This window comes from Oncorhynchus nerka, linkage group LG14, assembly GCF_034236695.1.
Source record: "Oncorhynchus nerka isolate Pitt River linkage group LG14, Oner_Uvic_2.0, whole genome shotgun sequence".
Taxonomy (NCBI): domain Eukaryota; kingdom Metazoa; phylum Chordata; class Actinopteri; order Salmoniformes; family Salmonidae; genus Oncorhynchus; species Oncorhynchus nerka.
The window spans coordinates 29,308,072-29,322,174 of NC_088409.1; the positions used below are offsets into that span (position 1 = coordinate 29,308,072).

The following is a 14,103-nucleotide window of genomic DNA, read 5'->3' on the forward strand; positions in this document are numbered from 1 at the left end:
AAATACTGGTGTGCAAAAGAGCAGAAAAACAAAAACAAATATGGGTTGGTTGGTTGCATGGTCTGTTTACAGATGGGCTGTGTGCAGCTGCATCGATCGGTAAGCTGCTTTGACAGCTGAAGCTTAAAGTCAGTGAGGGAGATATGTCTCCAACCAGTGATTTTTGCAATTCATTCCAGTCACTGGCAGCAGATAACTGGAAGGAAAGGCGGCCAAAGAGGGTGTTTGCTTCGGGGATGACCAGTGAAATATACCTGCTGGAGCGTGTGCTACGGATGGGTGTTCCTATGGTGACCAGTGAGCTGAGATAAGGCAGAGCTTTACCTAACAAGGACTTATAGATGACCTGAAGCCAGTGGGTTTGGCGACGAATATGTAACGAGGACCAGCCAACGATAGCATACAGTTGCTTTTGAAGGAGGGAGAGTGGCGGTGTCCTCAATTGTTGTTGGCGGTGTCCTCAATCGTTGTTGGCGGAGGGAGAGGGGTGGTGTCCTCAGTCGTTGTCGGAGGGAGAGTGCTAGTTTATTTGTTTATTTGGATCCTCATTAGCTTGAACCTGATCGTACATCTCTGGAGAGGTCTGAAAATAGCTGTTCAGCGACACTCACCATCCAACCTGACAGAGCTTGAGAGGATCTGCAGAGAGGAATGGGAGAAACTCCCCAAATACACAGGTGCCAGGCTTGTAGTGTCATACCCAAGAAGACTCAAGGCTTTAATCGCTGCCAAAGGTGCTTCAACAAAGTACTGAGTAAAGGGTCTGAATATTTATATAAAGACATCTACAAACCTGTTTTTGCTTTGTCATTATAGGCTATTCTGTGTAGATTGATGAGGGAAATCCTTTAAAAAAAAACAATTTTAGAATAAGGCTGCACCGTAACAAAATGTGAAAATGGAAAGGGGTCTGAATACTTTCTGAATTTACTGTAAGGGTTAAGGTTTGGTATACGCTTAAAACAGAAATACAAAAGTTAACTTTATCGCTGGATTTGAACATGCAACCTTTGGCACCAGAGGCAGATGCATACGGCGTCAGCATGTTACAGTTAGGCTGGCACCTAGCCGATGTCGGTTAGGTGAACCGAATGAGTGTGCTTGCATACTCTCTTATTAAAAGCCCTTCTCTTTGAAAAAGCGATAAAAGTGTCAACGATACTGTTTGTCCATTTTTAGACACTTGCCAGTATATACATTCTCAAAATAGTCAATCTAAGAAACAAAAAAACGAAATGTCATTCATTTTCACATTTTTGACGAAGAGATCTTAGTCGGACAATTTTACATCTAACTAAGATGTTTGGTGCAGTATTTGTCAATGAAATGTGCATGAAAACAAGTAATATCTCATTGAATGACAACAACATTTTTATTGTTGACCAATCACCAACTTCGGCTTGCCTTGGAAAAAAATCTGTGTGCCGAACAGGCAAAAAAAAAACTTACTGTAGTCCAAAACGAACAAAATGTCATCATAATATATGCACAAACTTTTCCTAATTGTTTCGAATGGGAAGGATGCGGACGCCTTTACGCCCATCTGCCATCCCCGCCCACAACGCCTTAGCCAAACCGAAACCTACTTGAAGGTAACAGCGCTCACTCTTCCCCTAGTGTCCGGTTTCCACGTCATCTCCCAACACCCTTAGACATAGGTGAACGTTGAATACGGACTTGTATCATGGGTGACCTGGCTGGGTTCACAACCTTTTCTGGTTACCCTACCACAAGTACCCCCTCATGTACATTTCTACCAGTAAGCCTATGGTCTCATGAGTCTTCTCAAGTAGCCTCTGCGGATAGGTGCTAGTATGCCTGGTTGAGAACCACTTACGTCTACCAATTGGTTGTGTTTTTACATGGGGTGTCATTTTGAAAGTACAGGTTTTCAACGTTCTCTGTCACACCACATCTCCATCAGTAGAAAGGGGTTAAGGTTCTCACATGGAAAAATGTACTGCTGCATGTCATCTATTTCACAGCTGTGAGGGTTGATTCTTGTTGACATGTCTTGAATGAGTTGGTTGTGAGACCAGTTTGTTCCAAGTGTCGTCAGAAAAAGAACTGAACAGTAAGAGATGATGTTGAGTGACATCTACATTTGCACACAATGAGTTAGACGGGGAGACAGGAAAGCATGTCACGTAGCCTCAAGCCTAATGTTATGAGTATTTTCTTCATTTAATTAGATGTGGTTTTCTGAACAATTGTGCATCAGGCTCATAAAGGCTGTCATGTTATAGGGCTTTATTTGGATTTTGTAATATTAGAACCATGTGAACACTTGGAGTTATATTGAATAAAAACAAATAATACTGTTAGAGCTAAAATTCAAAGATAGGATGACACCTGCTCCAATTGATTTGATTGGTTGTAATCATAACCATACATGTTTGCATCACTTTTTTAAAATTAGAATGAAAGCATTGTCATTTGAATGTCAGTCTTTCACATGTATTTTAAGGTGGTCAACTGTATATTCAGTTAAGAGTGGTGTTGTAAATCTAGTTTCATGGCTTCCCCTGCAGAACGTCATAAACAGAGTGTTAATCACTGCGTCCAGATGATCACAGAGCCGGTTAGTTCAGTCTTTTTCTACTGTGTGAGACTAACTTAAATGTCAGAATACATACAGTACTTTACATTCTGTTCTCTACAATGGTGCAGTGATACATATAATTGTGAAATTAAGAAGGTACATATAAAAAGTCTGGATGCTCAACTAACTATGGACTCACAATTATCTGCAGCAAGAAAATCAATCACATCAGGTCTTTATAACATTCACCTGTAAAAAATAAAATAAATATCTATTTAATTAAATTCAAACAAGTTTTTTCAAGGGCTCTATAAAGCAACATTATTGCTGCACTGTGTGATAAACTTCAGGTACGTTTTGATGATTTGCAAAATGTCTCACCTTCGTCATGGAGGTGATCAAACAAGTTCAGATTCCACCTCATCTTAATCTTACATTGTCATGCCAACCTTGGCCTTTTCACTAGAAATCATCCCCATCAACTCAGGACGATCATGATGAGGATCATACCTGCATGTACAAACATATGACACAAAGACACAGCTGCTTGCGGAATAAACAAGAAATCAAAGATTAAACCGAAGGGTATAAGTCCGAGCAAAATGCATAACATTATGAATTAATATTTAATAAATCTGTTTATTTGAATGCTAAAATATGACAGATTAGATACAGTTGAAGTCAGAAGTTTACATACACCTTAGCCAAATACATTTAAACTCAGTTTTTCACAATACCTGACATTTAATCCTAGTAAAAATTCCCTATCTTAGGTCAGTTAGGATCACCACTTTATTTTAAGAATGTGGAATGTCAGAATAATAGAGAGAATTATTTATTTCAGCTTTTATTTCTGTCATCACATTCCCAGTGGGTCAGAAGTTTACATACACTGACTTTGTTGTCCTAAAACCATTTTGTCACAACTTTGGAAGTATGCTTGGGTTCGTTGTCCATTTGTAAGACCCATTTGCGACCAAGCTTTAACTTCCTGACTGATGTCTTGAGATGTTGCTTCAATATATCCACATAATTTTCTTCCCTCATGATGCCATCTATTTCATGAAGAGCACCAGTCCCTCCTGCAGCAAAGCACCCCCACAACATGATGCTGCCACCCCCTTGCTTCACGGTTGGGATGGTGTTCTTTGGCTTGCAAGCATTCCCCTTTTTCCTCTACACATAACAATGGTCATTATGGCCAAACTGTTCTATTTTTGTTTCATCAGACCAGAGGACATTTCTCAAAAAAGTATGATCTTTGTCCCCATGTGCAGTTGCAAACCGTTGTCTGGCTTCTTTATGGCGGTTTTGGAGCAGTGGCTTCTTCCTTGCTGAGCGGCCTTTCAGGTTATGTTGATATAGGACTTGTTTTACTGTGGATATAGGTACTTTGTACCTGTTTCCTCCAACATCTTCACAAGGTCCTTTGCTGCTGTTCTAGGATTGATTTGCACTTTTCACACCAAAGTACATTCATCTCTAGGAGACAGAAGGTGTCTCCTTTCTGAGCGGTATAATGGCTGCGTGGTCCCATGATGTTTATACTTGCGTACTAATGTTTGTACAGATGAACGTGGTACCTTCAGGCGTTTGGGAAATTGCTCCCAAGGACAAACCAGACTTGTGGAGGTCTACAATGTTTTTTTCTGAGGTCTTAGCTGATTTCTTTTGATTTTCCCATGATGTCAAGCAAAGGGGCACTGAGTTTGAAGGTAGGCCTTGAAATACATCCACAGGTACACCTCCAATTGACTCAAATAATGTCAATTAGCCTATCAGAAGCTTCTAAAGCCATGACATCATTTTCTGGAATTTTCCAAGCTATTTAAAGGCTCAGTCAACTTAAGTGTATGTAAACTTCTGACCCACTGGTATTTTGATACAGTGAATTATAAGTGAAATAATCTGTCTGTAAACAATTTCTGGAAAAATTACTTGTGTCATGCACAAAGTAGATGTCTTAACCGACTTGCCAAAACTATAGTTTCTTAACAAGAAATTTGTGGAGTGGTTGAAAAACTAGTTTAAATGACTCCAACCTAAGTGTATGTAAACTTCCGACTTCAACAGTATATGCAGATAAATGGCTCAAACCTAACTTTTTTACTGGACAAATGACCTACACTGAGGATATTCTAATTTTCACAAACAAAATTTAGTGTCACAGGGGAAAAATTCAAATCACCCAATTTGTTGCTTTTTCAATCTCATAAAACATACATCCAGTATTATGCAAAGTGTGTGTTTTTATGACAGAATTACAGTCAGTGGTTAGTTATGATTATAAATAAACATAGGACATGTTAACACATACTGAAGCAGGATAAGGAGAATGTGGTCAACAGGTACTAGATGTAAATCTTGCTATCAATACTGGCCTATTATAGTTAAGACTACAATAGGCATAATCTGTCCCAGGATGGCATTTAGGTGGGCAAGATGTTTACCATAAATATAGAACATAATATAATTAAATGAATCTAAATAACATAATGACCATGGGCATACTGATTTTAAATAAAAAAATACAATATTTACCTGGAATTAATCAAATCTATGCTAATCTGTCCTTGATCTGATCTTTCTTACTTTGTGGCACATGGGCCTTCGTCACGGTTGTTTGGGTTTATAATTAAGTTCTGTGGTGACCATTTGGGACAGGGCAGGGAGTTGGTAAAATGCAGACTGGAGATATCTGGAGAAAATAAATATGATCAGCATTATAAGTGGTGTGTAGGAAAAAACTGAACAGAAAATTAAATTATGTATCTGATTCAACCTAATTAAATGTTATCTGATGTTGACCATTGATAAAAAAAAGAAAAATCGCATCTGGATTTGATGGCTCACCTTGCATGGTGATGAGGAAGAAAATGTTGCCTCCCTTGAGGAATTCTCTATGCTTCAGTTGCGTCAAGGTTAGGAATTTTAAGTAGCCAACTGCAGGGTTTACATAGAAGGACTCATCACCCCTGTTTTCTAGCATTCCGACTTTACGGGGATTGTTCCAGGAATCATAGTCTGCAAAATGGAGGAATACCTAGCGTCATACACATGCAAGGGAATGGGGGCTCTCATAATATTAGCATTTGCATTCAGTCATCTGACTCATAAGCATGGCCATTTCTGTTTGCCACTGTCTCGAAAGGGTTTGTTTGTAAATGTGATCAAAGCTAGGCTGGGTATTGCAAATGAGCTGTGTCCAAAACACAATTGAATATAGTAAGGGCACAGCTCATTTGCAATACCCAGCCTAGCTTTGATCACATTTACAAACAAACCCTTTCGAGACAGTGGCAAACAGAAATGGCCATGCTTGAATGTTTAAATTTCTCTTACCGTCCTGAAGTGAGGGTTCAGTGGTAATGCTGATTTGCTTGGACATGCGTTGCTGAGTGTGTGGATTCTGGTCCAGCAGTTGAATCGTCACTTGTCGATGGTGGCAAGGCCACTGGAGTTGGTCATCATACTTTCCCGAGACTAAGCGCACATAGACTCCAAACAACATTTCACGAAGATAAATGGCAATCTGGTAGGCATAGCCCTCTGGGGAGTAGTATCTGGGGCTGTACACAACAGTGTTAATGTCACTGGTGCTTAAAAGATTCTCAAAGTCTTTAATCTGCCAGGTGTGATGGGGGCATTCGGTTTCTGACAGGTTGATGTCATCGATGGAAAACCCACCTGTAGACTGTCCTGCTCCTTTACGCACCTCAAACTCCACCTGGAACGTTTTGGTGGCATTCAGGGGCACGTGGTAGGGCATCCAGTGAGATCCTGGGGAACCTTCAGAGAGAGACACTAGAGATTAAACAATTATTTCTAGGAGTGAATTTTCCAAGTGGTTTATTCACCTTCTCATCATCCTAACCTGTGATCTGGCCCATGTGGCGTAGAGTTCCATTAGGGTTTCTCTCATCACGATACACTCTCATCCAGATGTTGAGCTGGTCTGACTCGTTACCACTGTGGTAGTAGTAGATCTGCAGACACTGGACACTGCACTTCCTACTGGGAGTCATCTCCCTGCTCTCCAGCCGGGCTGTGTCCCCCTCCTGGCCTGACGCTGTGCTGGCGTGCATAAAGAAACCAGTACCTGGGTAAAGTAGGGTAAGCATTTTTAACAATTGTCTGATATTTGTATCTAATGGTCCTACAGCACAAGTTCAGTTTACTGTCTGTATTAACAGCATTTTCATGAAGTAGTCAACTGTTGGTAAAGTGTGAGCTGTACTACAGCGTTAAATCTCACCGTCTGTCTTCCCCAGGTTGGTGAAATCAGAATAGGGCCCCCCAATGACAGTCTTCATTCTTTTCCAGCCACCTACCAAACTCTTAGTGCAGCGACTCATCCCACACAATCTCTGGTTGTCGAAGTTGCAATGTTCCATAAATGAAATAGATTTTTCTACAGGAGGAAAACAGAAAGGAGGAGAAGAATATACATGTTTTTCAACTTGGACATGCAGGACAGTAGACATGCTTGGTTTCATGACACACACTTACTGCAGCCGTATAGCTTGTTCAGCATTAAGGCATCTTGTGGGCTCATTTCAAGGCGTTGTCCAATAATCTTTTGGTACTCAGGTTGCTTAGTGATGATGGTAGGTCCCTCTCCCTTGCTGAAGGATGTCTCACTGTAATGCAGCACCGAGCTGTAGTCATACGGGAAACCCAGGGTGGTCGAATAATGGGGAGAGACTTTCACAAAGTTCCTCTCGTGACCTGTAGACAAGGAGTGGATTCATGACACTTAATTACTGCTTTACAACCTAAAATTTCCCGAAATTAAAGACTTGAAAAACAGCATATTACACTCATGATAAATAACCATCATTTACTTTCACAAACAATATTTTGCTAACATCGTGAAGACATCATGAATATAAAGTTAATTTAATAACAAAAAATGCATAATATGTAGACCTTATTATTAGAATTTATAACTGAAAATGTAAACAAACCGCGTCTTATGTTTTTCCAAACAATGGTCACATATTCATCCCTGTCATATCTGGACTGTTCATGCCAGATTCCCAGAGCGTGTAGAAACTCATGCTCCACAATGCCAATATGATCACAGTAATTTCCAATGGAAAGAGGCTGTCCATACTTGGAAGATCTCCCTACGTGGGACGAACACCTACATTAAAAGAAAGCAAGGAGACATAAAAATGAACCTGTATCAATACCAAGCAAGTCAGATATCTTCAGTAAAAAGGGGCAAACTACCCATGTTCCTTCCCTCAAGTGGTCAGGCAGTGAAAAAATGATCTTACCCTCTGTTCTTCTGGGCTGAAATGAAGTGATACTCAGAGCCTCTGGGCTTGAAGTTGACGCATGATTTTAGTCTGAACTGCTCAAAGGCCCGCAGAATGATCCCTTTTGCATTCAAATCTGGGTTCATATAGAAAACATATGGTAAAAGTGATGGCAAATTAAGGCCTTTGGGGGAACGATCCATCACTTATCCAACCTTTATTTATCAACCGGGTGGGAAGGCCTTCACTCAACAACCACTGTTTCTGAGCAGATGCTGGATGCAGAATAATATGTTCAGTAAATGGTCAAAAGAGACTACAATCTTAGCTCCCATGTGCTTTATTGGAGACCGTGTTTTGGCCACTTAGGTTATCATTAGGTCTCCATTTATAAAGAACAAGCCAACGTTCTGTGTATAGACATATGACATCCCACCTGAAGACATCCCACAAGTGACAGGTATAATCTACTGTGTGATGTTACTTGTAGATGTCTGTCCATATATGGACTTATAAATGGAGACCTGATGAAGATTTGTACTCACCAAGGGTTTCGTCTAGCACATAGGGGACGGGAAGGTCCCATAGTTTGTCCTTGTTCAAAACGGTATTCCTTGGAACCCTTCGTTTATGCGGAGGCTACATGATTTGAATACACCAGAAATAGTAAATGACAGTGAAAGAGTACATCTGAAGCCAGCAGAATATTAATCAAAATTCATCATCTTTTGTAGGGTGTACTGACCTCGATTATATCACCCTCGCGTAAGTCTAAGTCTGGAAGTTTAAATGCTGTAAATTATTATTCACTATGGAATCAAGGTAAAACAGAGTCTGAAAGAATATTGCAGTACATACTGACAACAACCAACTCTAGTTGCATAACTCAGCTTAACCTACCCATGTTTATTCTGTTGATGTCCAAGTCGAAATCCTCAATATCTTGAAAAATGACAAAATAACAAAAAGTTTGAAATAGAAAATTATTAATAATTGTTAGTATCCATTTTGTATTTGAATGTAGATTAAAGGCAACAGTTTTCCAAAAGTGTAAATTTAAAAAATGGTGTCAATCCCATATAGGCCAATGCAAAACCTTTGGTCTGGACTACTCAAACTCCCTAGTATATTTATTTCTCTGGTTATTATATTAAATAAAATGATGTATGGCTAGAGTATACAAACTCACCTCTGAAAATCGCTTGAGGCTGCGGATGAAGAAACAAATATGATTTTGTAGCAATTCCGGGTAAATGAATAAATAACTTAACCATGTAAAAATTTCTGATCATGTCTTTGTAATTTGAAAATGTAATACATTTTTTTAATCAATATAAAATTGGTATTCACAGTTCAATCTCTTACCCGAGACAACGTTATGAAGTCCACAACTAGGAAAATATAAATATACATTCTCCTATGGATACGAAACATATGTCCTTGCTATGGTCAAGTTACCTCAAATTCGAAATACTTTACAACAACACAAACACCAAACCAAATGTTGTCATGTGAAAAGAAAGTTGTAAATCATAAGACAAACGTATTCAAATCTTGTGTTTCTTCCCTTCTCTGTGTCTTTATAGTAGTGTATGTCCAGGTATTGCAAAGGATCCAGACTTGAAGTGAAGTGACTTGGAACTTTTACACTCTCTTTATTACCATAGTTTTTCCTTGCAGACCTGTGAGTTAGCATTGCAAACAACTATTCATCACAAACACAATTATCATACTGTTAATTAACATTTATTTGCCCAAGGTAACAAATGGTGTACCTTGAACAAACATGACATCTTCTTCATTGTCAAAGCAAATCATCTGGGTGTATGATGTATGGAGGTAAGAAAGAGGTGTGGGAATCAATGGCCAGGTAATAACTGTAGTAATTATAATGGCTTTAATTACTGAATAACAATAGGTAATTGCACTTAAGAACCATGGCTTGACCGTGGACAACACCCTGTCGTTCTCTGAAAACAAGGGACTCGCTCCTGCAGGTTCATGCTCTACAACATCTGTAGAGTATGACCCTACCTCAGACAGGAAGCGGTGCAGGTCCTAATCCAGGAACTTGTCATCTCCCATCTGGACTATTGCAACTCTCTGTTGTCTGGGCCCCCCGCTTGTGTCATCACACCCCTGCAACTGGTCCAGAACGCTGCAGCGTGCCTGGTGTTCAGCCTTTCTAAGTTCTCCCATGTCACCCCGCTCCTCCGCACACTCCACTGGCTTCCAGTCGAAGCTCGCATCCACTACAAGACCATGGTACTTGCCTACGGAGCAGCAAGAGGAACTGTCCCACCCTACCTTCAGGCTGTGCTTAAAATCTACACACCAACCTGAGCACTTTCTTCTGCCACCTCTGATCTCATGGCCCTCCCACCCCTACAGGGGGGCAGCTCCCGCTCAGCCCAGTCCAAGATCTTCTCTGTCCTGGCACCCCAATGGTGGAACCAGCTTCCCCCTAAAAGCTAGAATAGCAGAGTCCCTGCCCATCTTCTGAAAACATCTGAAACCCTACCTCTTCAAAGTATATCTTAAACAGTCAAATCAAGGCTGTTCTGAAGACAAAAGGGGGTGCAACTCAATATTAGGAAGGTGTTCCTAATGTTTTGTATCCTCGGTGTACATACTGTGCTTTCGGGAAGTATTCAGACCCCTTGACTTTTTCACATTTTGTTACGTTTACAGCCTTATTCTAAAATTGATTAAATGAAACATTTTCCTCATCATTAAAATCAAATATAGTATCGGCTTTCTATTTCACAACAAAGCCTCCTTCACTCACGCCGCCAAACTTACCCTAGTAAAACTGACTATCCTACCGATCCTCGACTTTGGCGATGTCATCTACAAAATAGCTTCCAACACTCTGGATGCAGTCTATCACAGTGCCATCCTTTTTGTTACCAAATCACCTTATACCTCCCACCACTGCGACCTGTATGCTCTAGTCGGCTGGCCCTCGCTACATATTCGTCACCAGATCCACTGGCTCCAGGTCATCTATAAGTATATGCTAGGTAAAGCTCCGTCTTATCTCAGTTCACTGGTCACGATAACAACACCCACCCGTAGCACACGTTCCAGCAGGTATATCTCACTGATCATCCCCAAAGCCAACACCTCATTTGGCTGCCTTTCCTTCCAGTTCTCTGCTGCCAGTGACTGGAACGAATTACAAAAATCGCTGAAATTGGAGACTTTTATTTCCCTCACCAACTTTAAATAACAACTATCTGAGCAGCTAACCGATCGCTGCAGCTGTACATAGATTGGGTGGGCTATTTACAGATGGACTATCTACCTCATCTCAATACTGTTTTTATTTTATTTACTTTTCTGCTCTTTTGCACACCAGTATCTCTACTTGCTCATCATCATCTGCTCATTTATCACTCCAGTGTTAATCTGCTAAATTGCAATTATTCGCTCCTATGGCCTATTTACTGCCTACCTCCTCATGCCTTTTGCACACACTGTATATAGACTTTCTTTTTTTTCTACTGTGTCATTGACTTGTTTATTGTGTTATTGGCTTGTTTATTGTTTACTTCATGTGTAACTGTGTTGTTGTCTGTGTCACACTGCTATGCTTTATCTTGGCCAGGTCGCAGTTGCAAATGAGAACTTGTTCTCAACTAGCCTACCTTGTTAAATAAAGGTGCAATAAAAATAAATAATAAAATAAATAAAAAACTATAATGACAAAACGAAAAGAGGTTTTAGAAACATAAATACCTCATTTACATAAATATTCAGAACTTTTGCTATGAGACTCGAAATTGAGATGTTTCTACATCTTGATTGGAGCCCACCTGCATTTAAAAAGGCACAGAACTGTCTATATAAGGTCCCACAGTTGACAGTGCATGTCAGAGCAAAAACCAAGCCATGAGGTTGAAGGAATTGTACATAGAGCTCCGAGACAGGATTGTGTTGAGGTACAAATCTGGGGAGGGGTGCAAAAACATTTACGCAGCATTGAAGGTCCCCAAGAACACAGTGGCCTCCACAATTCTGTTTTATTTTAAATCTTTGACATTAGGGTTGGTAATATACAAGGCACAAACATTTACCATACATTTATATAATCTCTCTGGTAAATCATCGTAGGTCATCAGGCTTTATAGACTGTTGTTAGCTATATGTTTAGGTTCTAATGTTGTTTAGTGAATCAACTACAACATAAGAGCCATAACAATGATCGCGGGGGAGACACCAGTCCAGAGGAGAAGTCAGAGGCTGGAAGATAAAGGACAGAAATATCAACCTTTCACTAAATGAATGAGTCATATAGATGCTTTTAAAGGGGCTATCTGCATTTCAAACAATAACAAAGCAGAAACCCCAACACTGGTTTTGGTAAAATGCTCAGGGAGGGGGCTAGAGAAACGTATCCACTCTCAAATTCATAGGCAGAGCTATGGATGCAAGGACTGACCATACATGATATCAAAATTATAGGAATCCGCGATGTCATCAGCCTCCTTGCTTGAGGGACAATGGAAGAGTAATAGAGAACAAAAGAGGAAAGGCGATTTACCTGGACCACCTATTAAGGGGAAATCAGCAGTTGCTACATCAATTTTTGCACTTCTAAATGAATGATATGGACCCATTGATTCCTGAAGAATATAACTTAAATGCCTCACGAGCTTAGTTCAACTGGCGTACCTCATCAGAACCCAAAATATAAGCTTGTTATACTCCAATGTTTGCAAACAAGGTAGATGTAAACAAATATTAAATAGCCTCAACATGGCTAAAACTATTATTTTGACATCATGGATGGACAGTCCTTGCATCCATAGGTCTGTCTATGAATTTGAGAGTGGTCACTTTTCTCCAGCCCCATCCCTCAGCTTGTTACCGAAACAGAGGTGGGGAAAACGCTTTATTGTTTCATTTGCTCTCTAATAAATAGTTTATAAAGGTGATATAAGTTGATACAATTCTACAAGTACAGGTTCTGATTTCCCTGTCAGTGGTTGACATGTTAGTAGCAGAAGTAGGGGCAGTCTCTGTAAAAATAACAAATAAATCATATATTGAGCAAAAATATGTATGTCGTAAATAAAACACCATACAATTTGTATATAGTCAGTCAGTATACATACCATTTTGAAAAGTGGTACTGTTATCCACAGACACTGGATCAGTATCTGTCAGAAATAAAAAATCAATATATGAGAGGGACCCATGAACACTGGCGTCAGCTTCGTATTATCAATGACATCAGGGGGAAATGAGGTTCTGATCTATTGTATGTGATTCTGAATCTGATCAGCAGCATCAACTTGATCATAGCAGGCCATGAGGAATTAGTCAAGCGACATGGTTTAGTGAGTTTTGAGCCTGTAAAACACAAGATGTACCATACTATCAGGGAAGAGAGTTCTAACAATAAAAATCCATAACTTCCAGTCTGCCAGCACCTAACGTATCAATGTTTAACTCCTTATATCATGTGTCAAATTAAAATGTTAAGTTTTCATGTTTGATTGAAATATGCCCTAACAATTGTAACATGGAGGCTTACCCCTTAAAGGACCCAGCTTGGTATGGTCTGAGGTTGGCCCCTCTTGGACACTGCCCACTCTCTCCCAGCTGGCACTGATACTGGCACAGAGGGTCATACCACACTCCTGGTTGTCCTCAAAGCTGCATGTCTCTAGGAATGTGACCGCAGATGCTGCATAATTGGAACAAGGGAAGTATTTGCATGGTAGACAAGTAGTGATGCAAACACATGGATTACTCATAGTGCTTAAGGCACTAGCTAAAGGCACATCCTGCACTATGTTGTATAACCTCCAAATATCATTGGACTATGCACACTATGCACTGTTCTGAGAACCCATTAGCTTCAAATATATTAAATGTATTTCATTCAAAGTACATTTGACTTTGAATGAAACACTGACCGATGACGTAACACCTTGTCAACTGCTTTACGACATTCCCATCAATGACCATTACTATATAAAATCTATTGACATGCTGCTAATGAAACACATAAGTCCATGGTTTGGTTTCATTCTTTCACTGAGCAAAGTTCTCTAGCTTACTTACTGCAGTTATACAGCATGTTAAGATTTAAGACGTCATTGGAGCTCATGTCCAGCCGTTGGCCAACTACATTCTGCTTGCTTAGTGATGACGATGGATCCGTTGCCATTGGTGAAGTCTTCCTTTCCGTAGTGCATCGCCGAGGTCTAGTCAAACGGGGTACCTAGGGTGCTGGTTTGACTTGCGCTGCGTTTTTCAAAATTGTGCTCCTTTCCTGAGTACAAA

The 14,103-nt window shown here is 40.1% G+C and overlaps 1 protein-coding gene across 1 annotated transcript; it reads right to left on the reverse strand.

Annotated features, from left to right (window-relative positions):
- Positions 1 to 3,020: 3,020 nt before the first annotated feature.
- On the reverse strand, positions 3,021 to 9,608 carry LOC115142125 (meprin A subunit beta-like). Its single transcript, XM_065027185.1, has 10 exons — positions 9,582 to 9,608; positions 8,352 to 8,445; positions 7,825 to 7,942; positions 7,510 to 7,688; positions 7,052 to 7,270; positions 6,798 to 6,953; positions 6,417 to 6,641; positions 5,871 to 6,331; positions 5,396 to 5,558; positions 3,021 to 3,052 (listed from the first exon to the last, which is right to left on the reverse strand). The coding sequence occupies exons 1-10, from the start codon at positions 9,606 to 9,608 to the stop codon at positions 3,021 to 3,023; spliced, it is 1,674 nt and encodes a 557-aa protein (XP_064883257.1).
- Positions 9,609 to 14,103: the final 4,495 nt, after the last annotated feature.